Source organism: Chanos chanos, chromosome 3, assembly GCF_902362185.1.
Source record: "Chanos chanos chromosome 3, fChaCha1.1, whole genome shotgun sequence".
NCBI classification, from domain to species: Eukaryota; Metazoa; Chordata; class Actinopteri; order Gonorynchiformes; family Chanidae; genus Chanos; species Chanos chanos.
The window spans coordinates 52,199,525-52,224,478 of record NC_044497.1 but is presented as its reverse complement, the minus strand read 5'-3'; the positions used below and the strand labels follow the sequence as shown (position 1 = coordinate 52,224,478).

Here is a 24,954-nt window from a genome sequence, read left to right as displayed (position 1 = left end):
GGTTGAAGTATTGATAGTCGCCTGGAGAAAACCGTCACATACTCAACGTAAGAACACGCTTATTGAGAGAGACCAGTGACTCTACTGTTACCGTGACGTCTGGCTTTTAAGGTCAGCAACATTTTCAAAATAGTCTTAAACCACAACCCAGCATAATTAAAACATATTGGAGACGTACCAATATTTTTAGCGAACGACACCCGTGTTTATTTCGATGTAGCTTGTATTAACGTAAGTGGAAATATAAACAACTCACCAGCTCTTTCAAAACTTCACCAAAGTCAGAATGCATTCATTTAAGAAGACTACATTCTTGTAACTTTTCTTCACCGTTCCCAAATTACAAAACACAGTTCATAACATACAGATAACCCACCCTGCATGAAATGCTGTTACGTTGGATATACTGCTCAAGTGCAAGGTAGCTAGCTTACTGGCGTGCCGGATAGCTAACTTAGCAAGTAAAAACCCGGGCTGCTTGAGTCGAGTGACATTGTCTGAAAAAATGTAAACTTGACAGTTTAAGGTTTGTGAATTGAACTTACCACACTTAAAACTGCTCAGCCAAAATGTTTATGTTAAATGGACACCGTAGAATTAAAAACTTGTTTCAGCCGTCTTAAAATTTGTTGTCCCGCCAAGCTCGTGTGGCTCTTGCGGCTCCCCGATTCACAGCAACAGTTGGGGTCAATCGTTTCTTCTTCCGGTTCAAATGGAACCGAAATGTTTCGCACCGGTATCAAAATAAAAGCATAAATTTTTAATGTCTGTGAGTAATGTCTGTGAGTTGTTTTTTTTTCCACGAACAGGTCTTGGATATTTATTATTTTACATGTAAGTAATCGAGGGGAACTCCTAAAAAGCAGATATATTAATGTTTTTAATTTTTATTTTAAGATAATGTGTGATATATTCCATTAACTAACGAATGTGGGAGATGCCACTGACCGAAAACACCCTGGGAGAACAACTGATAGCTTGGAATGATTCGCTGAACATCTTTTTGTCTATGAAATATGCGTTCGGGGTTATTTTGGTGGTGTTGGGGTTGCATAACTAAATGCATAACTATGATGAGACCACATCTTTGCGGACAAACCCGTAGGAAGCTTGTAAAAACATTACTAGACCAAAACAAAGAGGATATTTTGACTAGCAACAGGTTACTCCAGTGATGTTTAGCAATATTGTGAGGTATCAGAATGATAGACTGTAAGTTGTTGCTATTGGAGCAATAGCACAACATTAAATATCTAACCTGTGTAAGACACGTTTCACAAACCCCATGTAAGTGAACATTTGTGTAAAATTATGGAGGAAATCACAGTCTGAGAAACTGAAAATGCTGGATGTTCTTAAACATTACGTGTTTGCAGAAATGCCACCCAAACTAATCATCTATAAACCAACAATCTGTCAAGCACAATGGGCAGGACTCTTACCTCGCAAACTTTTTTTTTGGAAACCACTTCTCATTGGAGAACCTCACACTACGGTTAAAACTGACAATTACTGGCTAAAATAATTGAAAATAATTAGTATTTCTTATGATGAAACTGGAGGCCCATCCAAAACAATTCATTGAGATTTATTGGAAATATTTATTGGTTGCCAAGCATTCAGACTAAGGGACTTTAATTCTGGTTTAACCGAACCACTACAGCAAACAACCTAGAATGGACAGCCCCACACCACTCATAAACAACAACTCTTATTATGAAAAGTCATATACGCAAAAAAATGTGGGACATTCTATGCTTCCTGGAACATTGTGGCCAATTGGCATGTATACCAGAAATGTATTTGTCTGTATTCTGTTAGTATGAACCCATGACTGCAACTGGAACCCATTGCAGTTTTTACCAAGCAGCAATAGCAGCAGCAGAATAGACTATTCCAAACTTCCAGTCACTGATATTTCACAAATGTTTTATCCACAAGGACGAATGTATGGAAATACTTATGTGAAATACTAAAATGGTAATAAATAAAAGGATCAGTACACCGCAGCAAAAACACTGTCTCTAATCCGTAGCACTTCTGCTTTTCTATTCATTGGCAATGACAAAGGTTTTGGCCTTTTAAGAAGCTAATAGATTATTCTTAGATAATAATTAAATCCCAACATTACAAGCTTCCTTCACCAGACAGCAAATCTGTTTGCTAATCTATAAGAACAAGGTTCAATATCTATTGACCAGGTTCTTGATCTCAAATTCTAAATGCATAACCATGAATATTTCTCATCCCATTTTCGATCATGAGCAGTGTTTGAAATCAAACGATAGGAATTTTACTCCCAAAAAAACAAAAAGAAAAATAAAAAAAAAAAGAAAAGAAAAGAAAGAAAGAAAAAGAAAACTCTATTTCATACTATTCCTTCTACTCCATAAAGGCAAATTTCATTTTTAGAAAACAACTCGGAGGATCAATAAAATAACTCTCGAGGAAGAAAGAAATAATGACATGGTTTCAAGTTTGAAAAATCTCAGACTATTCCATATTACAAAAATGAAAACAAAGTCAAATGCAAACGAGACAAGTAACAAAGAGAAGTAAAAAAATTTATTGCAGTATTTGTTTCCGCCAGAAGAGCTGAGGATCCCTTTTCTCGTTCTCTAGGGTGACCTAATACATCAAAAATCTACATTTACAAAAAAAAAAAAAAGAACTCTTCCCGCATCGTAGGCCACAGATACTGCATGCTCTGGTTTTAACAGAATAAATTATGTCCAGGAGACTCCATTGTACAGAATGGGTAAACCAAAAAAAAAAACCCAAAAAAAACAAACAAACAAAAAAAAAAGGTGGGAAGAAAAACATAAAGGAGAGGAAAAAATTAAAAAGTTTGTTTCCCTGGAAACTGAGCTAAGCTAAAGAAATCCATCCGCTGCTAGGTTAAACTCCAAGAACACTTTATTAAGAACATCAACAGACTAATTTCCAACATTCACTTTAAGTTTATTTTTTTTTTTTAAACAGATTTTTTTTTTTTGTCAGAGATATAAACATTTTTGTTTTTTTTTTTGTTTCGTTTTGTTTTGTTTTTTTTTTGTTAAACTATGATACAGTGGGAGTAAAAATCAAACAACCGAGTTGCTGCACAACAGCGAAGGAGCTCCCACACAATGTTTTCCAAACATTTCCTTCTTTACGCGCGTGTGTTTGTTTTTTGTCTGTTTATTTTCCTGCTTCACTTAAACATGTCCAGGATCCACGTCTGCAGTTCCTCACAGATAAGTTTTCACAACAGTTTCTTGTCTATTTTTCACCCCCATCCCCCCCCCCCCCCCCCCCCCCCCTCCTCCCCACCCCCCCTTTACCCATCACTATTTTCCTCCTCTAACGTTGTATCTCAAGTATAATGAGTCTGTGTAGTATCCTTGCCTTTCTGGGTTGGTTTAGAAAATGTTGGATCCAAATAAATTTTTGACTGCAGATAGTTTGTGTAGAACGAACTGTAGATTAATTAGCTGGAAGTCCCCTCCTTGGCTGCATAAAGTGATCGTAAAGTCTGAACCACTTTGTTAGTCAGCTTGTGCGCGCTTGTCAAGGCGATTTTCTTGTAAATGATGTCTGATTCCTTAATATTGTCCACCCAAGGCACCAGTTTACGTCCGTCGCGTTTCTTGGCCTCCGCCCACGAGCCTGAGTAGGAGCCTGCCATCCAGTGCACGCTGTAGCCAGTGCTAGTCTTTTGGATGACGCGGGCGATCTGCGGCCTGTCTTTGTACTTGGGGCAACAGATGGCCACCACGTCCATGGCTTCTACCGTTTCGTTCATGTGACCTAACGTCTCCGCGGAATCGCCGCCTTTCCTGGATCGCCGTGACGACTGAGGGCAGAAACAGATGAGTGTTAAAAAGTCCAAAACCCAAACAGAAAAAAAAAAAACAAACCTCACAGGCTTGACACACTGCTATCTGATGTGTTATTTCACGTGTCATCGCTGTAAAAGGACATAGGACTATAGGACATAACTTGTCTGACACCTGCTAACCTCGGCTATAAAACTACACATGTCTGAATGTGTAAGGACACTCAGTTAAAATGGTTATATGAAATGTGGAACATTTCCCACATAGCTGAATTTTCTGGGCTATTTTTTTTCCCCCACAGGATTTTCCAGTTAGTCAGATAACTTGAAAATGAAAAAAAAAAAAATCTGTCTGTTACAAGGTCAGCAGCTGGGCTTCTTCTCTCAGAAAATCTTGACTTTGACCTGTCTTTATCCAGCCAACTAAGAACTCCTACTTCATGGGATACTCACAAACAAACAAGTCTATGCAAACCGTGTAAACAAGATTAATGGCTTGTCAGAGTTCAGGGGCAGAAAAACACAACACCCACATAAGCTCCACTAATACAAACAAACAAACAAACAAACAAATAAACTTAAAAAAAAAACACAAACACAAACGAACAGGTCAGCAGAGGGAGTTATGAGAGTTAAATGAGACTCTGTCTTGCTCGTCAGGTGTTTGCGCGGCTCTGTGAAAGGACCTACCCCCGGAGCCTTCTCGTCTCCGTCACTGTCGTCATCCTCGCTGTCAGCAGCATTGTTTTTAGGGCTGGAGCCGCCCAGCAGAGCGGAGATGGCTTTGTTTCTGGCGTTGGCCGACGCCTCACCCTCCTCGTCTTCCTCGTCTGGGTCCAAGTGCTCCATCAGTACCTTAAACTGCGAGACCGACAAAAAGGCTCGGGTGAGAGCAGGTCGCCTGACACAACACGTTTACAGACCAGCACGCCGCGGACCACCGCGGCACAGACACAGCGGATCAAACCGTGACCTCTGTCTCTGATCGAATGAACCGAGCGCTTACGTCCAAGTACTGCCTGATGATCCTCCTCCTGATGTCGTACGTGAGGTCCGCGTTCGACAGGTTGCTGGAAAGGAAGTCGAGCGTCTGGCGTGGGCTGAAGTGCACGTTGGGCTTCCTGTTAACCGCCTTGTCATACACCTTCGCTGATTCTGTCGGCGAGTACTTCTGGATTTTACTGCGGAGAAAGAAAACGGTTCAAGGCGTGTTAAGCGTACGGGCGTTGACTGGACTTATTGTGTCAAGAAAAAGTCTGAAAGACTTTTTACACAAAGGAACGATGTTCAGGACGATGATTTTTGAAGGTGAATATTTTTAAAACAGTGACCTTTAGTTTATCAGCTCAGGTTGATTTTGGCTCGTTTTTTACGTGACGCTGAGAATTTTCGTATTTTTTAATAAAACCCAAAAAGATCCCTGAGAACCCATTTTGTTTTTTTTTGACGAAACGCAGCGGCCTGCTGAAGGGGACGTACCTATCAGAAAAGCCGTAGAGGTTTTTCAGGTGCTGTTTCAGCACTAGGAGGAGCAGGATGCCCTGAGAAGCGTTGGCGAAATCCAGCAGGACCGTGTCGGGGTTGTCGGGCAGCCGCTGCATCACTTTATCCACGTCCTCCAAGTCCAGGTCCGAGTCCGAGTCCGATTCCACCGGAGCTCGCTTGTGCTTCTTCGGCCTCCGTACTACCTCATCTTCCTCATCGCTGCTGTTCATCCTGCTGCTGTGTCCCTCTTCGTCCTCCTCATCCTCGTCCGAGCTGTACTTCCTTTCCCGTACTTTCTTCTCCCGCCGCCTTGGTTCCTTCAACAAAGTCTGCGCAGAGACAAAAGGTGTGAGTCAGGATCGGCAAAATAAAAAAGGGGGAAAAAAAACGGAACGTATTTGGACGTATGGACGCGATCGAGAAGAGTGAGAGTGAGAGAGTGTGTGAGAGCGAAGTCGTTCCATGTTTGGTTTAAGGAAAGTTGGTTGTAAAATCAAAGATAGCGTACAGGAAATTGTTTTATCTTGGTTTCTTTACCATTGTACTGCCTTCAGTTATGCTCTCCAGCCATTTTCTAAACTGATTTTTGTGTATGCTATTGTGTAAATGTTACTGCCTGTAAATATTTGTTTATGATGGACCTTGCAAACAGCAAACAGGACTTAGAAAATGACCCCACACCACTTTCGTGTATCAAGCCCTTCCTTTTCCCCATCCGTCATGTTTAAGCGGTAAATTTCCTTTACGCGTCAGACTGTCAGAGTGCCGTCAGAGCCATGACGGAGTCTCACCTCTTTGAAAGACTGGAGCAGGTTGCTGCCTGACACAGACAGGGTGATGTCTATGTGATGCATGATGAAGAGCGGCTCTTCCTGGGTCTGGTATGGGAAACAGGCCAGATTGTCTGCGATAAACAGCAGCATGTTCACCTCTGTTTTCTGCAAGAGGGGAACAGGACCAGTCAGCGCCAGCTTAGAAAACACACACGTAGCGATTCTCGGTGCGCGGGAAACGCAAAGACAGGTGGCTTCCCAAAGGCATGACGGCTACTCACCGAGCTGTCGTCGAACAGGTTGAGCAGGGAGATGAGGAAAGCTCGCCGGTGCTGTCTGTTCCCGCGCACCATGGTGAAGAGATGAGAGCAGAGAGCTGAATGCGTCTCGTCCTGACGGAAACCCCTGATGATGGTGTTGGTTGTCCCCACAATAGCCTGCTGGACCTGATAGGACATCTTCATTCCTGCCACAGCCTTCATCTGTTACAGGACACACATGGACACAGACACACACACACACAATATGAGATCTCATCCATGAAACACCATAAAGTCAACCTCCAAAAAAAAAACTTCACGAATAGCCGGAAGGTCCCCCGTAACTTACATGAATGAATCCCGTGTATTTCTTATCGATTTCAACCAGCTGTTGATCAGCTTTGTTCCTCATGGTGGGCTCTGGGTCCGTTCCCATGGCGATCAAATAGGGAACACACTGGGGACAGGTAACAGCTCAGATCAGAAATACATTCAAACAGACTCACTCACTCTGAGCGCAGGTCAGTGCAGGACAGAACAGGACGGCATGTGACGGAGTCATACAAGTACTGATGGACGTTGGTGTTGGTGTCTGTGTGTGTGTGTGTGCGTGCGCGCGTGTGCATACCTGTACAGGATGAATGAGGCCCTGGTTGAGCGTCAGCGCGATGACGTTAAGGGCAAAGTGTCGTACGCTGGACTGCGTGTGGAAGAACGACTCCAGCACCTGTTTCAGATAGAGCTGCATGATGGAGCTGCTCATTCCCGACGAGATGTCTCCCATCTCCTTCAGATCCTCCTGCTTGGAAAGTTTCTTCCCTGAAGAGCCAGAAAAGAAAGAAAAAAAAAAAAAAAAGAAGAAGAAGAAGTTTAAATGAAGTTACGAGCTCATGCGTTTGCACCGTCCGTGGCTGCTCTGAGATGATGTGCTTACACTCGCGGTCTGCCTCCTGCATTCTGGAATCTTCCTCCTGTAAATATGTCTGTAGGTTCTTCAGCACTTGAATCTTGAGGTTAACCGATTTCTTCCTGTCGGAGAGGATGTCGTTATATAGGGTCTTCACGTCCGGCACAAACATGAGGCCTGGGTACTGGATGAACAGGAAGCCTGTGGAAGAGAGAGAGAGAGAGAGAGAGAGAGAGAGAAAGAGAACAGAATGTCAGCACAGAGGAGACAGGGAAAGACGGTAACAGACTTTGAGATGCCCCTCTGTCATGCAGAGAGGAGGCATGGCACCTCTGTTAAGGGACTCACCTAAACCAATAATGGCCTTTGTCTGCACCTCCTCATCCTCATTCCTCGTAAAGTACAGGAGCAGCTCCAGGACCTTGTCTTTAATAACAACCTGGAACAGACGTAGAAAAGAATCAACATTTGTAAACAGTAGCAAAGGTCACAGAACCAAGTCAAAGTTCACTTGGTGCATTTTTTTTTTTGGTGAGTCCCTCTACCTTGCTGTTGCCCTTGAACTCTTCCCTGTCAAAGTCAAAGTGTCGACACAGCGCCCCCACAGTGAAGAGAGAGCGGAGCAGCGCTGGCTTGTTGGTCGTTAGTACTGTGCTGTTGGGGTCCTCCTGATGCTGAGTCTTCAGCTTGCTCAAGGCACCTGATACGCAAGCGGATATCGCGACATTAATACCGAACCACAGCGAAGGAGTCACGTAATCAGACTTTATGAAGTTTCTGCACATGAGAACGTCAGTCTTACCGTAGTAGCGATTGAAGCAAGCCCAGACAAATTTATAGTTGTGAGTAACCTTGTTAACCACAGCGCCAAGACAGCTAACACAGTGTTGTACAACCTGGAAAAAAAATCAAAGCAATGGTGTCCATGAGGCATAAAAACTTGAAACTAATACGAACAGAAGACAAATAGTTTACGATGAAGACAGACAGATGTTTATCTCAGTCAGAAACTCTCTGGTCTATGAGAGCAACAAGAAACTTTGCAGCGTATGGAAGCAATAATATGTGTTTCTGACTAACCGTCATGCCATATTTGATGATGAGCTTCATCAGGTCTTCCTCAATAGTGGCCATAAACGTCTCGCTTGGATGCTCCATCAGAGGAACAACTAGCTCCAGGATCTTTGCTACATTACAGATCACCATGAAATCATTCTGAGTCTGTTGGAAAAGAGAGGGAGAAAAAACACACACATAGAATAATACAATTTATTACAAGTTTGATGTTCATGTCCTGCACTTTCACCAACTGCCCACTAGATGGCGATATGGTACTATACAAAAAAATATACTGCTTTCAAGGTACAGTGCTCCCTGGAAGTACACACACACATAAAAATGACAGTCAGAAACAGAGAGAGAGAGAGAAAGAGAGAGAGAGAGAGAGAGAGAGAGAGAGAGAGAGAGAATGAGGATCTTACGTTGCATTTTGTCGTCAGGTACGGTTGCATGGTCATTGCATGCTTCACCATTAACTGGGCTCTGATCTTGCTGAACAGGTATAGAGTGGTGATACACGCCACTAACCGATTTGAGTTTACTCCTTTATTCTCACAGTCTTCAAAAGAAACAAGTTGAAAGAGTCGTGTTAAGAGCTTGAATTTAAAAGTCTTTCTGCAGAATTGGTCCATCTCACATATGCAATCAATCACTTAAATAAATAAATAAATACACAGATAGAGAGATAGATAAATAAATAAATGGCAAACTCAAGTAAAAACTTTTATTTAAGACAGACAGTATCAAACACCACGTTCATCAGAAACGCAGAGGACAATATGTGTGGAAAGGATGAAACACATTTTATGAAGTGAGTCACATACCTGCGAGAGACTCCTCGTATTTCAGTATGTGTTCCACTAGGTTGTCGACCAGCTGTACGCAGGCCTTTCTGGCCGGCTTGTAGGAGGCATCCTCTTCTGTCTTCAGAAGCTGCTCACACACAGATAAATCAGCAAATCAATCAAGGAGGAGACTGAGCAGAATGTTAAAGCACGTTCTGGTTGCTAAACAAGGACACAAACGTATTTGAAATGCCCCGTTCAATCCACCCCCCCCCCCCCACCCAAATAAACAGCTGTAAGTTTGGAAGAGGACACTTTCCTCGCCTCCCCTCCCCTCCCTCCCGTCCCTGAATGAGCATTGGCACTATGTAATGAGCCACATCAATCAAAAAAAAAGAAAACTTACGTTTTGGAGCAGTTGCTCAAACCAGTCGTATCCAGTATCCCTGCAGGCAGAAACCTGAGAGACAAAGCAATTTATCTTGTCAAGTCTGAAATATTGTCAGAAATACAGGCTTTCATATACCATGAAGAAGAACCAAGAAATTCACTATATGAACTTCGGAATGAATCTCAGTATGGAGAATAAGCGTACGCAATAGTTTTACTGGCATTTTGTGTTTCTGTTTCATGTTTATATATATATATATATATATATATATATATATATATATATATATATAGATAGACAGATAGATATATAGATAGATAGATATATAGATATATATATACACATAGCAGCTGGTCCACACTTATCTTGTTATATGACTTACCACATCAGTGATGTTGAGAATCTTTCTGGTCATGGCATCTTTATCATGGCTGGGTGTAGGGGTAAACCAGAGTTTCTGGAATGTTTCGTTTACCAGTTTCTGTGACAGAGAAGGAGAGGTAACCTGAGTAACAATCCTCAGCAACAAAACAAAAAATAAATAAACAAAACAACATACACGGCATGTCGCATTAAAGTTCATCCGCTTTACGGACTCTTTGGAAAGCATGGCATTCAGCCCAAGGTTTTCAAACTATGTCCATAATCACAAACTTAAAAAAAACAAAACAAAACAAAAAAACAACAAAAAAAAACCCCCAAACAAATGAACAAACAAACCAACAAAACCCCCCCCCCCATATTTACTTTGATGCCTTCCTCATCGTTCACCCTGCGGATCATTTTCACACACATCTCTGTGATCTTGCTGAAGGTGGGCTGCTCCAGACAGATGTCTCGCAGGATTTTAATCACCCTCTTCCTCACACTGATACCCGTGTCCTGTGGAGAGACAGAGAGAAGGAAAAAAAAAGAAAAAGAAAAAAGAAACAAACAAAACACATGAGAATAAACTTTGAGATATCAGAAAATCCCATACAATCCTAAACATTTCTAATGTGCAGTGTTCACCGTGGCCAATAGGTGGCAGCAGCGTACAAACGGCCTTCACCTGAGATGAACTTTAATACTCAGAATGAACTTTCATCTGGAGATTGACTGTTTCCTCAGCACCGCTGCACTATTCATTGTTTTGTGTGTAGTTTGAATTACTGTGGGCTAACTCAAGTAAAGCCGTTCAATATGGGAAAAGAAGCACTGCCTATCAGCTTTGCCAATGTTTACATGGAAAATTAAAGACCACAGTCCTGACAGACTTGTTCTTTGGACCACAAAAGCTACGCTCTCAGTCAGAGGGCACTGTCTGTTTTCCAGTGCTGTTTATGGACACTACCACAAGTCTGAAGGGATGCGTGTTTGGATGTGGGGTCGGTCTGAGCAGTGTTTTAAGTTCAGTAAAACGGGGAGAGCGACAATGACACCATCTCTCACCAGTATCCTCTCGATGAGCATGTCGTAGTACTGCTCCGTGAGCTGAGGTCGACTCAGCACGAAGCGTCCGAGCAGCTCCACCGCGGCCTCTCTCACACTGGTGGAGTTATCCATCAGACGACCGTGCACACCACGCTGCATGTCCAACTGTGAAGAGAGGACCTCATTAAACATCTCATAAAGACACGTGTACACACACATACAGGCATACACACACCCACACAGGTTTCGACAACAAAATCGACGGTAACATTCGACGGTGTCGCTTAGACAAACCTCAATTCTAAACAAGCGACTATAGAGTGATTTTTATTATATTAAGAGCTCTGATACTTCAGACTGAATCATGGCTCTGATGAATAGCCACAGTGTTATTATTTGGGTGCAGTCTGGTTCATGAGAGCGAGGACACTCACCCTGGCCAGAATGCTCGGATCCACAGCAACCACCTCAGACAGACACTTCATCGCTTTAGTTCTCACGGCAATCGCGCTTTCTCCCAACACTCGCAAAATCTGAGTTAAAAAAACAAACAAAGCAGTATTTTTAGTTTTTTTTGGTCGCAAACACAGGACAACACAGTCTTCGGCTCTGATCATATGCCATCAATGTTTTTGAACTACGGTGAGATGCAAAATCGTTGTCGTCTTACTTGGGTTAAATAAATATCGAAGCTCTGCGCAAACGGCCTCATGGAGGCCAAATATCGCACGATCAGACAGGAGTCTTCATAATCCACAGTGTCCGAGTTCATTCTGAGGGGCGGAAAAAGCACGGGAAAAAAAAAATGACTGGATTAAAGAAATGACAAAATTACAATTAGAATGCTGCCTTCATCAGCTGGGGAAGAACAGAGATAAGATTACTTAAAAAAAAAAAAAAAAAAAGTTAGAAAAATTGTGATGACCTAACGGCAATAGATGTGAAACTCTAACAGATGCAAGCAGTATGAACAGGTGCACTATTAATATTTCTTTCCTCATTAATGGCCAGCAGAATTATCCGGAAAGATGTTCCAGTGTGTTCAGAAGCTGCGTAGGCATAAAAGCAGAGAATGCGGAAGGACCAAAAATAACTGTAATAATCATATAAAAAAAAAAAGAAAGAACTTTGAATGGAGGAACTTCTGTGGCGATACACCTGAGCATGCTGACCTGTGATGGGTGTGGTCTTTATGACCGAACGGAGGAACTTCCGTGGTGTTTTTTACCTGGGCATGCTGAACTGTGATGGGTGTGGTCTTTATGACCGAGCGGAGGAACTTCCGTGGTGTTTTACCTGAGCGTGCTGAACTGTGAGGGCGTGGTCTTTATGATCGAACGGAGGAACTTCTTGCGTGCCTCTGCCCTCTGCATGATCTCTCCGGTGGTCTCAATGTCCCTGGCGTGATGCTGGCCTTCAGAAGAGTCGTCATCCTTCTGGTTCTGGGATTTCATGGCCTTCTCCGTTTCCGTGGTGGTGTCCCTAAACCACTGAGCAATGTAGAACTTCCGTGCGAACTGCACAAGGATTTTGGGAATGGAGAAAGAAAAAAAAAAGAAAAAAAAGAAAAGAAAAAACCCCCACACACAGTTAGCTGGGTGATCTCTTCAGCATTCCACGCAGCTTATCGTTCAGTCAGTTCTTTTGAAGTCTTACATAAGACGACATATCGCGAAGGCTTAGAAAATACGGCTTCGTTCATTAATTTCTGAACGCATTTCTTTCCTTGCTTTCGCCTCAACAAGAAGAGATGAAGCGTGAAACGTGCTCCTCACCATGAGAGAGGGGTCCGTCTCCAGGTTTCCGTCCAGATAGTCCAGCAAAGCCTTCTGCAGCTGCTGCGTCTCGTCGTCCCCAGAGGCCTGACAAGCATAAGAAACGGACACGCTCAAACCCAGACGAAAAGGTATTTTCAATGTTAGCGATCAATAAATGAATACATCATAAAAGAAAGGTTCGGAACAGCTCCACGGCGTAAGCGAGGACACCGAGGCAGATGTTACGAGTGCGTTTACCTCTCTAAGGATGCGGTCGATTGAACTCTGGTCCATTTTGCTCGTCACCGCGTCTTTCCGCAGGCGAGCGGCCACCGTGCCCAGATAATCCAGCGAGGCGACTCTCAGAGCCATCTCTGTCTGTTTGTTACTGAACTGATGCACCTGGATGGGAACAGAAACAGAAAACCATAGAAACAGAACCAGGAATATGCACTTTCAGATAAGGTCAATGCTTCAGCAGATTTTCATTAACGGGTTTTTTTTTTTTCCCCTCTCTCGCAGTAATGCGAGGAGGACGGTGAATAGCTCGATCCATTCTGACAGTTGTAATGGCTCTCGGCGGGTTGAGCAGGAAGGCATAAAACAGATGGGCAATTTGGGAGGAACTAACCAGCAGCCGTCCAAGGAGACTGAGAAGCAGCTCGGCGGCCGGCCATTCCGGCTTATTGACCGTGGAGAGAAGGTCCTGGACAAAGTTTTCAAAGAGCGGCCGGTAGTCCTCCTCTCCCTGTTTACTGCCACATCTAAACGGACAGGGGAAAAGTTTAATCTGAGCGGACCGAGCCACGGGAGAACAGCTTCACCGAACTGAACAACGGAGACGGAGAGAGAAAGAGAGAGAAAATCCCACATACTTTTTCAGAAAGACGGACAGGAAGTTCTGGGCTGTCCTCATCGCAGTCTCGTAAGAGTTTGTGATAAGGACATCTTGATCCACCTGAGACGAACAGAAAGAAATAAACGTCATTAAAAGACGCGACAGATTTTTATCGTAAGCGTTGAGGCTTCGGTCACCTAATCCGTTTCAGAAGCGTTTATCGTCAGCGCGAGGACGCTTTCGTACCTTCTTGTCGTACTCGTCATCTGTGCTGTCTTTGTCAGAGGGTAACTGGACCACACACTGAATGAGCTGCAACACCAGCGCAGTAACCATCTGGATGTACATAGGTTCCCCATCCACGTCACTGCTGTTTAACCTGTCAGTTAAAAGAAACACACACACACACACACACACACACACACTCAGCGTTGGCTCTGTTGCCAGGTCAGATCAAGTGGATATGAGGGGGTGGGGTCCTGAGAGGAATTTTTTTGGGGTTCAGGGGGACCGAGAGATTACAAGCCTCAGCAAAACGACGAGGCTAACCAGTGGCCTAGCTACCTGAAATTCCTCAGACTCCTCTTGCTTGTGGGGAGTCTTGCGAGGGAGGTGAAGATCTCCTCGAGGATCAGCTGTCTGTGCTTCTCGTATCGAGAGAACACCTGAAGGAAAAGCGTCAGAGACAAGCTCAGTCCGACCCCTTGGCGGACACACGGTAGAGACAGGAACCGCAGCAGGTGTGTTTTATGCAGAAAGACGACTGGACACTTACCGCGGTGACCAGCTTAATGGCACAGAGTTGCAGCTCGCTCACATTCTCCACAAAGAACGGAGTGATGCCCATTGAAGAGACCTGCGGAGAGAAAGAGAGAGCGGATGAACAGACGTGCGTTGACGGAAGGGTTGGCGTCGCGACTGTTGGTTTCGTTCAGGAGACGCCCCTCACCTGCAGGATCGTAGTGTCCGTCAACAACTGTATCTCCAGCAGTTCAGAGATGTTACTCACGATGTCACACACTTTGTTGTACAGCATGACTATCACTCTCTGCTTATGGGTAGAGCACTTTGCTCTCTTGGCTTTGGAGCTCAACATTCCACCTGAGTTTGGAAGGGGGGGGGGGGCAGGTAAGAGGGCAGGGAGGGAGAGACAAAAAGAGACCTTTAAGTATGTTGGCAAGAGGTCACCGAAGGGTTAATTCATCAGCTGCATGTACATACAGCAACTTTTAAACCAGTGCTATAACAGAACATATGCAGAGCAGCCTGACTGTCTCCTTTCTTGGTTAGATTCTTCTCAATGTCAAAATAGATGAAGGGGAACAGATGTTTGATTGAACAGATGTGAGGCGAGCAGAGACAGGATGACGGATGGAGAGCCAGATATTCCAACTTCTCAAATAAAAATTCCCAAAAACACCGGTACTCAGAACGAGAAAGGGCCGACGCCGGCGGACGACCGACTGACCTCCGTGAGGGTCCACCCGGTAGACGGGGTCGTACTGAGGGTAGAGTGTGTTCTGGAGGTGGAACTTGGTGTACTGCAGCACTCTCTCGATCACGTCCTCAAGGTAGACGGCCTTTGGCATGCGAGCCGAGGTCATGATGTTTAGGGCGGTCAGGCAGGCGTCCGCCGACTTGGTCACTCTCTCCATGATGAGGTCGCGCCACAACCGTTCCTCGTCCTCCGAATCGTTGTCCTAACAAGAGACGGAAAACTTTAATCCAGCATCTTGAAGCTTGTTAAGAGGCTTTTTATTTACTTTTTTACCATTGATCCCGACACGTCTGCCAATTCACACAAGTGCGGACTCTCCTTACAGTGACTGCCAACTTAAATGCGCACACTGGCATCAGAGAACTCACATAGTTAATCATTGTGGAGAGCTTGGACCCGTCTTGGATGTTCTTCTCCAGAATGTTCAAAACCTTCACCAGCTTGTCAGACGAAAGCTGCGGACCACAAATCAGTGTTTTTCAGCAAAATACAATATCTCAGTCTCATTACGAGAAAGTTATAAAACCTTGTACTGTCAATAATATGATCAGATATTGACCAATCAAATGGTGCACAAGAACTGCTTACCCTATAGGTGATGCCCATGGCTTTGATCTTGGCTGATTCGCTACCCAGTTCACTCAACTGGTGTTTACCAAGAAGCAGCTCTTGAGGAATCTCGTCATCGTCCGCTAAAGGAAGAGAAAAGGACTTTTACTTCTCACTCTTAATAATTATAATAATGATAAGAACATAATAATAATAAGAAGAACAATAATAATAATAACAACAATACTACTACTATTACTATTAATAATAATAATTAAAAATAGTATCTTTTTCGCACACTAACTCTTAGCGTTGAATGTCCTTAACAACTTTTCTTGAGTTGGAGAGAAATCTCAGAGAGCAAAATATCCAATCAGGTGCAAGAATTTATATTATTATAATCATTCTTTTATTAGTTGCTGGTAAGCCTGGAGATCCATTTACCCAATGCCGTGAAGTCAACATCCTCTAAGCTGTCCAGAATGTTGTCTACACTCGCTGAAAACCTCTTAAACGTTGACGAGTCCATCATTTCTGTAGAGTTAAGGAAAAAAAAAGATAGCCAAAAAAAATAAATAACGTGAGCTCAACAAAATCCCAGTGCAATTGTGTAAACCCCTTTACAATAACACCTTCCATAGAACTCACCCTCTGGAGTCAATTTGGGCTCATAAGCTTTCCTCTTCTTCTGCTTCTCCTTTTTCTTCATTTTCCTGGCAACTGGGTGAAGAAAGTACAAAAAAAAATGACAGACTTTCACTTTGGTAGATAGAGAGAGCGACAGACAAACCCTTAAAAAGGCATCAACGAAACAGTTCCAGAGCTTTGTCTCGTTCCATAAAGAGCGTGGGATTGTGGGTAGGGACACTCACTGTCGCTCATACTAGGCGGAGGAGAGTCGGCGTCTGAATAGTCAGGGGTGCGGTCTCTGTAGCGGCTGCCCGAACCCCTGCGTCCTTCGCTGCACCCTCCACTCCGTCTGTGTTCGCCGGAGCCCCTCCTGTCTTCGTATTCCCACGTCTTATCCCTTTCCTTCTTCGACCGTTTCGGCGCCGCTGTGGGGAAAAAACGGAATTAGACCCGACTCAGGCAACAGGAACAATTCACACGCACGTTATCAAACCAATTTACTCTAAGCAAGCAAGCGGGCACTCCTCGAGTATTAATAAAAAAAAAGCACTTTGCAGATGCGTCTTGAGCGGTGTTGCTTTGACGACGGAACGAAGAGCAAAGTGATAAAAAGTCATATTAAAAGAGGTGTTTTACTCACACTCACAAACGGGTTCGCTTTCCTCGTCGGAGCTGACCTCAGCGTACTTGGGTCTCTCGTTTACAGTGCTGCGTTTGCGTTTGTTCATCTTCACTCTCTCGCAAAGAGGCATGGTGGATTCGATCTCTGCAAGCAGATGAGCAGGAAGCTCCTTCAGCACCGATTCATCAATGCCCCCTTCAAAGAGGCAAAATAAAGGGTGTTACTCCCCTTTTCAAAGCCAAGACAAAAAAAATGAACATACAGACCACACTGACATCAGGAAACACGACGGCCAAATCTTATTCTTACCTTTAGACGATTTTCCGTAGGAGGGTCTGTTCTTGCCGGATTTGGAACTGCGTGCGTTCCTGTCTTCCCTCTCCCTGATGATCTTCTGAACCTCTTCGAAGCTGAGTTTCTTAAGCACCACCACGGGTTTTACTCCTTTATTCAGATCTTTCTCCAGGCTCAGTCGCTCCAGCTTGACGCGCGGCTCATTCCAGGGATCCCCAGGCCGTCGGGAATCTGCAGACCCGTTCCCCTCCTTGTCCCGTTTCAGCTTGGGGATCACAAAGTTTTTAAGAGCGCCAGACTTGCCGCCAAGGAGGAAATTGGGGAACTCCCCTGGCTTGGTGTCCGGAGGCTGCTGCTTGTGTCCGTCAGGTCGGTTCCTGCTGCCTTCCGCGTTCCTTCGCTCCTCTTTGCTGCTGGGAGTCTTAAGGCGGTCGGTGTGTGGTCTGCCGCTCGAGTCTGGACCCATGCGACCCTCCTGCTTCACCCGCGGGCTGTCGGGTCGTGATCGCTGTTCTGGAGAACGCCTGTCCCGGTGATCCCCTGACTCTGTTTTGTGTCTCCTCTCTTTGTCCCTGTCCCTGTCCCTGTCCCTCTCCCTTTCCCTGTCCCTCTCCCTGTCTCTGTCGCGTCCGTGTCTGTCGTGATCTCCTCTTGAGGACTTTGGCGTGTCCAGGCGTCGGCCATCGCGGTCCCTGTCTCGGTCTCTGTGTCGGTCTTCTTTGTGCCCGTCTCGCGACGACTCAGAACGTCCCTCGTGCCTCCGGGGACCGTCGGAACCCCGGCTCTCGGGTCGGACTTTGCCACCGTCGGGTTTGCCATCGTGCCTGTGTTTGGACACGTCGGACCGTTTGTCCGAGCCCAGGAGCTTTCCGGAAGAATCCCGCCGGCCGTCATGCTTGTGTTTGGGCGTGTCCGGTCGACCGTCCGAGCCCTGCTTCTGCGGCGTGTCCGACCTGGGTTTTATGACCTCCGGCCGCCCGTCTGCAGCCCTCTGCACCTCGCTGTCCGTTTTGGACTTGAGCCGCAGAACGCCGGCCGACTCGGCGCTGTCCTCTGGCCCTCGCTGGGCCTCCATGGCAGGCATGGGTGTACTCATGCAGTCCAGCTGACCCTCCGCTCTGCCCGCCTGCTGTAAGTCTATGCTGACCATCAAGGCCGGACGATTCGCCCCGTTACTGGCGGCGCTGCCCTCCTGAGGCGCCAGTTTGTTTCCAGCGTTGCCCCCGCCGCCGACTCCAGGCCCTCCCGTGGCCCCCGCAGTCCCCGCTGCGCCAGGCTCCTGAGGGTACGAGTCTTGTTTCCGCTTCTTCAGTGGTTTGTCTGTCAAAGGCGGAGGAAAAAAAAAAAAAATCAAGAATGGCCCTCAAAGAAACAGCTCAGTGTCATAATACTCCCGTCTTCTCTAGGCTAAGATCCCCTTGTCAGGATCACTGTGATATAATGTCAACATCCTATCATGATGCCCATTTATTAGCTCAAAAAATTTTTAAAGACAGACAAATACTAACAACATTATAAGGTCTAAGAGTACACAACCTAAGACCCATTGCTAGAGTTTAATTTTTTTTTTTTTTTCCAGGTTGAGTTAAAAAAAAACAAGAGAAGGCACATGATCGCTAATGAGTGTTTTACGCGGGTCAAGGTTCTTTACCTTTATCCTGGACCTCTTTGGAGCAGCGTTCTCGTTCAATGGCCGACTCGCGCTCTATCCTCTCTATCTCGGCCAGCGCGTCCATCTCTGCCTCGTCGTACGGAGTGCCGCTGACGGCACCGGGTTGCTTGGCAGCGAGCGCGCCCGTGTTCTGAAGCACTGGGACCTGCTGGTAGCCCGACTGTTCCCCCGGGAGGCACTGGCCCGTGGCCAGGCAGTGCGAGGGGTCCGGGGGGTTTCGGGAGAAGGGCAGGCTGTTGCAGCCCAACTCGTTCTCCGCGTCAGAGCCGTGCTCCACGCCGGGCAGGAGGTCCGACGACGGTTCCATCTCGGACGACTTGACCCGCGACAGCTTCAGCGTCAGCTTAGTGGAGTCCTTCGAGGGGGAGCTGACGATGTCGTACATGGCGGATTTGTCACCTTCCTCTTTGCCCACCTTCTTCTGTTTCTTTTTGCGGTCTGGGGAGTCGAGGAGGAGGTCGGACGCAGCGTCCCGTGGTGAGGAGCAGGGAGGAGGAGACTGGAGGATGAGTGATGGACGAGTCCCGACTGAAACAAAAAACAAACAAACAAACAAACAAACAAAAAAAAGGCAACAAGACTTAGCAACTTTAGCCACAAAAAAACCAAAACAAAACTAAACTGAAGTTCACCAAAAATCATGAGCCAATAGAGTCTTTCTCTCCAATATTCATAAAAAAAAATCTGCCTTGTAACCTCAGAGTTGGGAGTAAAAACACCATACTGTGGCCATTCCATAACAAACAATATCTGGTAAATAGATCAGGTAAAATCTAGTATCACGCCTTCTATCAGCTTATCATTCTAATGATGACTGTCTGACCTTTCTGAGTCCCTTCGCTGCCAGCTGGAGAACAGACGGACCCTGGTGACTGGAGGGGGAAGGAGGAGTTCCTCAAGGAGGGATCACTCTCCTTAAAGAAAGAAAAAAAGGGGTTTGGGGGCAAAAGGGTGCACGTGAATTCAAGTGATATCAAACAGACATCTGTTTTTTTTTTTCTCTCTCCCTACCCCCCCCTTAATCATCCAACATCCAAGAGCAGTCAGACATCTCTGTAGCTCACCTCATTTCCCATTCTGTGGACCATGTTCATGTAGTCCTCACTGGAACAGTGCCTTGCATTGTGATTGGCTGAATTACTTGACATCTGCCCTGGGACCTTATTGTCATGGATGTTCCTCATGCCACCAGACACCATGGGACTTGTAACAGACACTGACGAAAAAAAAAAAGAAGCCCCACAAACCGCACGATTATTGTTTTGTCAGACCCGAGTCTTGGCCGGATTACGGAACCTTCATTTCATCTGGTATTCGCCACACACACACACACACACACACACACACAGGGCATGTTCACGCAAAGTGGAAAATATTAAGAACAAAAAAACACCACACATACACACAAATTGAGAACAGAAAGACAAATGCTCCAATTCTCCACACAGCATTTCCAGGAACAAAAAACGAAACCGGTGTGGGGAAAATAAAAATAAAAAAAAACAAAACAAAAACAAAACCAAAAAACTGCACAGTACATAATAATGCAGCGTATAGTACAAAAACCACGGTGACTTGAAAACGGCAAATGAAAGTGAGCGGTCACGGGCACACGAACCACACCTGTGAGTGAGTGAGTGAGTGATGGGAGAACATGGGTTTGACTTCCGAAATGAGGAGGATGTTTAATGCTCTCTCTCTCTCCAAGCTTGCTTTTTCGTTTTCTTTCGTTCTTTTTTCTTTCTTTCTTTCTTTTTTTAAGAAATCCACCCCTACCTAACGTTGGGGTTGAAGGGTTCTGCTGTGGGGAAGGCTGGGTCTGGACACCTAGGCATGGTTGTACTGCTCTCTGGGGGCTTCCTGAATAAGAGGGCGCCGATACGAGAGGGGAACCATGCAGCTCTACGAGCACAAGGAGAACACCAACACACCAGGGTAAAGCCAGACGCAAAGGAGCACTTCTCTTCACCTTACAGAGTGTTTATTCAGGAGCTGGTCATCATTGCATGTGTGTGTGTGTGTGTCGGCATCAGTTTCATCACATGTTGAGCTTCATCTGCATGCGTGCATACGTAAATCTCCACAACCTTTAATTCAAGATGGAGCATGTACAGATAACCTGAGCCAAAAGTCAAGACTAACCAATAGGAGAAGAGTGGAAGGAAGACTTCTATCGGAGAGGCTTGAATTTTGGCTCTCGCCAGCTGACATATTCAGCTTCATGGCATACGACCAAAGGGCATATTTCACTAAGAGAATATTGTGTTTCAGAACAGAAGGGAAAAAAAGGTAACAAGTCTTCAAGGTATGTGGTGGCATGCCTGAGGACTGGCTGGTGAGACTGACCTTGCGGTATCTGTTGGTGTGGAGGGTAACCAGGGGGATGAGGGTAGGACATGTAACCAGCAGGGCTCGGTGGAGCGTAGGGACTGGGAACCGGGCTGTTCTGCTGAGGCATGAACCTGGACCCAGGGCCCGTCTGGCCCGGAACAAACCGACTACGCAGAGAAAGAAAGTAGGAAAAAAAAAAAAGTTAATCATGGAACACAAAAACAGGCAGTTTGAACCAGTTTCACATCTATATATTGACTCAGTTGGCTCTGAATTATTACAGATAGTAGTCTAAGTCTAATCATTGCTTTTTCTTTTTTTTTTTTCAAAAAGTAAAGATACTCATTGAGAAAAACACTGAATAACCGGTAGGAAATTCATAAGAGAGACAGAACAATACCTGGGAGGACTGTGTGAAATAGTGGTGGGCTGGTAATTTGTTTGATTTTGAGATATCTTATACGGTGGTATCATTGGCTGTTGCATGATACCTTCAAAACAAAAGAGAAAACAGCACACAGCAAAAATCAGTCCCAAGGACACTGTGTCGGAAACAACAAGCCGAAAGTTCACAGCCAGAGAATTTCTCATTTTATCATCCCAATCAGGGTTTAATATCCCTGATGCTTTTAGGGACCAAAACAAGAAATCTTTTGAATTCCAAACTAATGACAACAAGAACAACAACAACAACAACTAGATTTTAAAGCATGAACACAGCTAGGTTAAAAGAAGTATTTGTACAACTGGGTCTTGTCCCACTACTCTTACACTGCTCCCTTGCCATATGTCCTACTGTATTAAGTTACTACAACAGACGCAATATCAAACGACACATCACATGGATGCTCTGCAGAGTCAAAACCGCTACATATCCTCTTTAATGAAGGTAAAAAAGGGTCGCAAGGAAAGGGAGCATGGAAAAGAACTGGAATAAAGGCCCAGCCGTTAAAATACTCAGAACAGGCATGTCCGTGCCAGGCCCGACGGCGAAGACCGGCGTGATGGCATTCTGCCTTTAGGGTTTTTTTTCTTTGGCTATACAAAACAGACCACAGATGTGTAAAATGGGGGGTGCATAAGGATAAGGACATGAGGTAAAAATGTACGTTGGAGTACAATTCACACATTGCGTTTTGATTCGTTGTTGAATACAACAAAAGAGCACAGGGGGGCACAGCGTCAGTTTAAGTTTTGGATACAACGTTTCAGTGGATCAGAAACCTCGGATTAGGTTACAGCATATTAGTCTAAGACAAGCCTGTCCCATCGTTCACCACTCAGCACTCGACTGAATACAGAAACAGACACACAACATGATCAAAAGCTACGCAGAAACCATTCCTGATTTGATCACATCTATTTTTTTCCCCACTCTAATTTCAACATAAGTCAGTAATGCTTGCACAGACGACCAGTCATTTAATCATTCAAGTTTAATATCCCTAATTCGTTTAGGGACAATGTCTGGTTTGCTATACATGCTACACTAAGTCATCGTTTTGAATGAGCAGAAGAGGCAAACATCTAGCGAACACAACATGGGTTTATTAGTATCTGAGATGTGTGTATTCTCTTCTCTCAGGTATTTTAATAGTTTGGGATTACTCAGATCACTGCCTGGTACCTACAGCAACAGCCGTCGCTGTCTAAGTCACAGTCACCAAATACCACAAAGGCACAGAGAAAGATACCACCATTTGGACGTCACCAATGGCTGCTATTCTTCTCTGAGAAAAGATTCTAACATGGGAGTACAGAATGACGGCGCCTAAAAAATGATGGGGATTCTCCATTCTAGAAAACACCCGTCCACGCAGGCAGCAGACCTATTACAATGCTATAACGTCATCATGTCACCATAACGTAACCCCACGGAATCTGATCCACGGAAACCTGACCCAAGACCTCAGGGCGTGACCGAGATCTTCGTGGAGGAAGTTCTGGCGCTGTGCTCCGCTGGGCTCAGGAGAGTCAGCGGCAATGTCTCCATGTCTTCTCCTTACCGCCCTGAACCCCGTATCGGGAGGGCGTACTTTTCTCCCTGAAGATGTTGGGGTTCCTGGACAAAACCGTCTGTAGCAGCACTGGGACGTCTCCTTCCGGGTCATCGCTGCCCAGGTTGTCTTTCAGCTCTCTGTAAAGAGGATTGAGAAACGGTTTGTGTTTGGATCATAAGGGGGCCCTTCAGTGCGCCTTTTAAAAACGTGTTTATAAAGAGCAAAGAAAAAAACGTTCTTGATGTACGCCCCGAGAGTGAAAACACTAGCTCATCAATTTCGTTTCTGTAAGCCCTCGTAAGCGCCTTCGAGTGCTCCCACAAATTCTAGACGGTTCGTTTGATTTGTTTTTCCAAAAACAAGAGGCAAAACACTTTCCATCAAACAGATAATTGCTCTCATTTCCTGCGAGATGGCGAATTCGCCATGTAATTTACGTGAACGCCGGGATTGGGGGAAGGTTGGAGGGCATTCACTCAATGACCTGCGTGAGCATTAGAGCGAACTGGAGAACTGGGAGGTTCGCTGAGTGAAAGTGAAGCAAGGAAGGCTCAGGGTACCCACATGTGCTCGGTGGAGACCTGGTTGAGGCTGTGGGCTAGCTGGGATACGAGGTTGTCGTCCCTGCAGGCCAACAGACAGTTGACCTCCTCGGCAATCCTCCCATTGTACAGCAGACTCTTAGTGGTGGTGGCAGGGAGAGGGGAAGGCAGGGGTAGCTGGTTTAACACTTCGCAGACAGATTAGAGAGAGAGAGAGAGAGAGAGAGAGAGAGAGACATGGTGTTAATAAAGAAGGGAGAGACAGTATAATTGCCAAACACGTATTTATGCCTCTATGCGAAATATGAGGAAAACGACAAGGCTCTACTTGATTATCCTTTCTTGATACTGTTAAGAATAAATTATATATTGCTTCGTAGGCCGAATAAAAAAAAAAGACCCTTGTTTCAATATTTCATTATGAAACATCAATATTTCATTAGACAGTAATTTCAGGGATCTGCAATAGTAGTGAATGCAACCTCTCCAGGGAACCCACACAACGATATTTCACACTCTACACAACTGTCCCCACAATAGGACAGAGGGAATACATGTACTTTCGTGACTCCTCAATTGAAGACAACATACAGGTGCCATAATAGTTGGACTTCTCTCTTTGAAAATCTGCGGTCATTGTGTTCATATATAGATCATGTGTTTGAAATGTCAGACTTCAATATTCATGTGGAAAACATGAATGTTTAATTACGACGAAGGCCTCTCTCCCAATCGAAGAAATAATCACTGCAGTATTTCAAAACAGTAACCATCTAAATGAAAAAGTAAAATGCAGAACATGGCTAACATTCCACAGCAAAGCACCATACAGCTGATTCTACCAGTTATGGTATACATATTATACAGGCCTAAAGAAGGAAACCTGTAAAGTGGTCAGGTGCACGTGTGTGTGTGTGTGTGTGTGTGGTATGTTGCATGTCTCTCGTTACTTACGGTCGGTGAGGCTAGCGATCCCAGCGAGAGTTGTAATGGGAACATGAGGCATATCCCCATTCATGCTGAAGATGGGGGTGGGGGGGTCGTGTTGATGCGCAGTCTGCTCAATGTCGCCACCTTCTGACCAGTCCTCACATCTCCTCACTGCTGAAAGAAACCCACACATGTTAACGGCGTGTGCGCGGGCAAACGTCATGACATCACGTCACAAGATAACATGATCCACGAATGCGTGAAAGTGTGCGTTCGACCAAGGAAAAAAAAAAAGAAAGAAAGAGAGAGAGAAAAGCTTCTGTTCAGAATGGATGACTTGGGAGTCAGCTGAGCTTATGCTGAGAACTCACAGGCATGTGGGGAGAGCTTTCCCTAGACAT

The 24,954-nt window shown here is 45.1% G+C and overlaps 1 protein-coding gene across 2 annotated transcripts in view; it reads right to left on the bottom strand.

Annotated features, from left to right (window-relative positions):
- Positions 1-3,328: 3,328 nt before the first annotated feature.
- nipblb (NIPBL cohesin loading factor b) overlaps positions 3,329-24,954 on the bottom strand; it is a 33,072-nt gene continuing 11,446 nt past the window's right edge. Inside the window, exons 2-47 of one of the 2 annotated variants that reach the window (XM_030768378.1) lie at positions 24,578-24,727; positions 23,646-23,811; positions 23,088-23,218; positions 21,482-21,572; positions 21,097-21,248; positions 19,815-19,966; positions 19,574-19,664; positions 18,730-19,278; positions 17,094-18,398; positions 16,803-16,979; positions 16,405-16,587; positions 16,181-16,252; positions 15,977-16,066; positions 15,572-15,675; positions 15,352-15,438; positions 14,954-15,185; positions 14,435-14,586; positions 14,261-14,341; positions 14,050-14,150; positions 13,732-13,864; positions 13,523-13,605; positions 13,279-13,411; positions 12,906-13,049; positions 12,666-12,752; positions 12,187-12,407; positions 11,561-11,663; positions 11,325-11,423; positions 10,909-11,055; positions 10,225-10,359; positions 9,860-9,958; positions 9,493-9,546; positions 9,126-9,234; positions 8,724-8,860; positions 8,323-8,463; positions 8,045-8,138; positions 7,788-7,942; positions 7,591-7,681; positions 7,270-7,443; positions 6,964-7,154; positions 6,685-6,792; positions 6,357-6,557; positions 6,094-6,240; positions 5,297-5,631; positions 4,824-4,998; positions 4,508-4,678; positions 3,329-3,835 (exon numbers count right to left, since the gene is read on the bottom strand). In XM_030768378.1, the coding sequence (XP_030624238.1) occupies positions 3,470-3,835; positions 4,508-4,678; positions 4,824-4,998; positions 5,297-5,631; positions 6,094-6,240; positions 6,357-6,557; positions 6,685-6,792; positions 6,964-7,154; positions 7,270-7,443; positions 7,591-7,681; positions 7,788-7,942; positions 8,045-8,138; positions 8,323-8,463; positions 8,724-8,860; positions 9,126-9,234; positions 9,493-9,546; positions 9,860-9,958; positions 10,225-10,359; positions 10,909-11,055; positions 11,325-11,423; positions 11,561-11,663; positions 12,187-12,407; positions 12,666-12,752; positions 12,906-13,049; positions 13,279-13,411; positions 13,523-13,605; positions 13,732-13,864; positions 14,050-14,150; positions 14,261-14,341; positions 14,435-14,586; positions 14,954-15,185; positions 15,352-15,438; positions 15,572-15,675; positions 15,977-16,066; positions 16,181-16,252; positions 16,405-16,587; positions 16,803-16,979; positions 17,094-18,398; positions 18,730-19,278; positions 19,574-19,664; positions 19,815-19,966; positions 21,097-21,248; positions 21,482-21,572; positions 23,088-23,218; positions 23,646-23,811; positions 24,578-24,641 (8,013 nt within the window). In that variant the 5' untranslated portion in view covers positions 24,642-24,727 and the 3' untranslated portion in view covers positions 3,329-3,469. The remainder of the gene's footprint in view (positions 3,836-4,507; positions 4,679-4,823; positions 4,999-5,296; positions 5,632-6,093; positions 6,241-6,356; positions 6,558-6,684; positions 6,793-6,963; positions 7,155-7,269; positions 7,444-7,590; positions 7,682-7,787; positions 7,943-8,044; positions 8,139-8,322; positions 8,464-8,723; positions 8,861-9,125; positions 9,235-9,492; positions 9,547-9,859; positions 9,959-10,224; positions 10,360-10,908; positions 11,056-11,324; positions 11,424-11,560; positions 11,664-12,186; positions 12,408-12,665; positions 12,753-12,905; positions 13,050-13,278; positions 13,412-13,522; positions 13,606-13,731; positions 13,865-14,049; positions 14,151-14,260; positions 14,342-14,434; positions 14,587-14,953; positions 15,186-15,351; positions 15,439-15,571; positions 15,676-15,976; positions 16,067-16,180; positions 16,253-16,404; positions 16,588-16,802; positions 16,980-17,093; positions 18,399-18,729; positions 19,279-19,573; positions 19,665-19,814; positions 19,967-21,096; positions 21,249-21,481; positions 21,573-23,087; positions 23,219-23,645; positions 23,812-24,577; positions 24,728-24,954) is intronic. The other variant, XM_030768379.1, reaches the window with a different exon arrangement.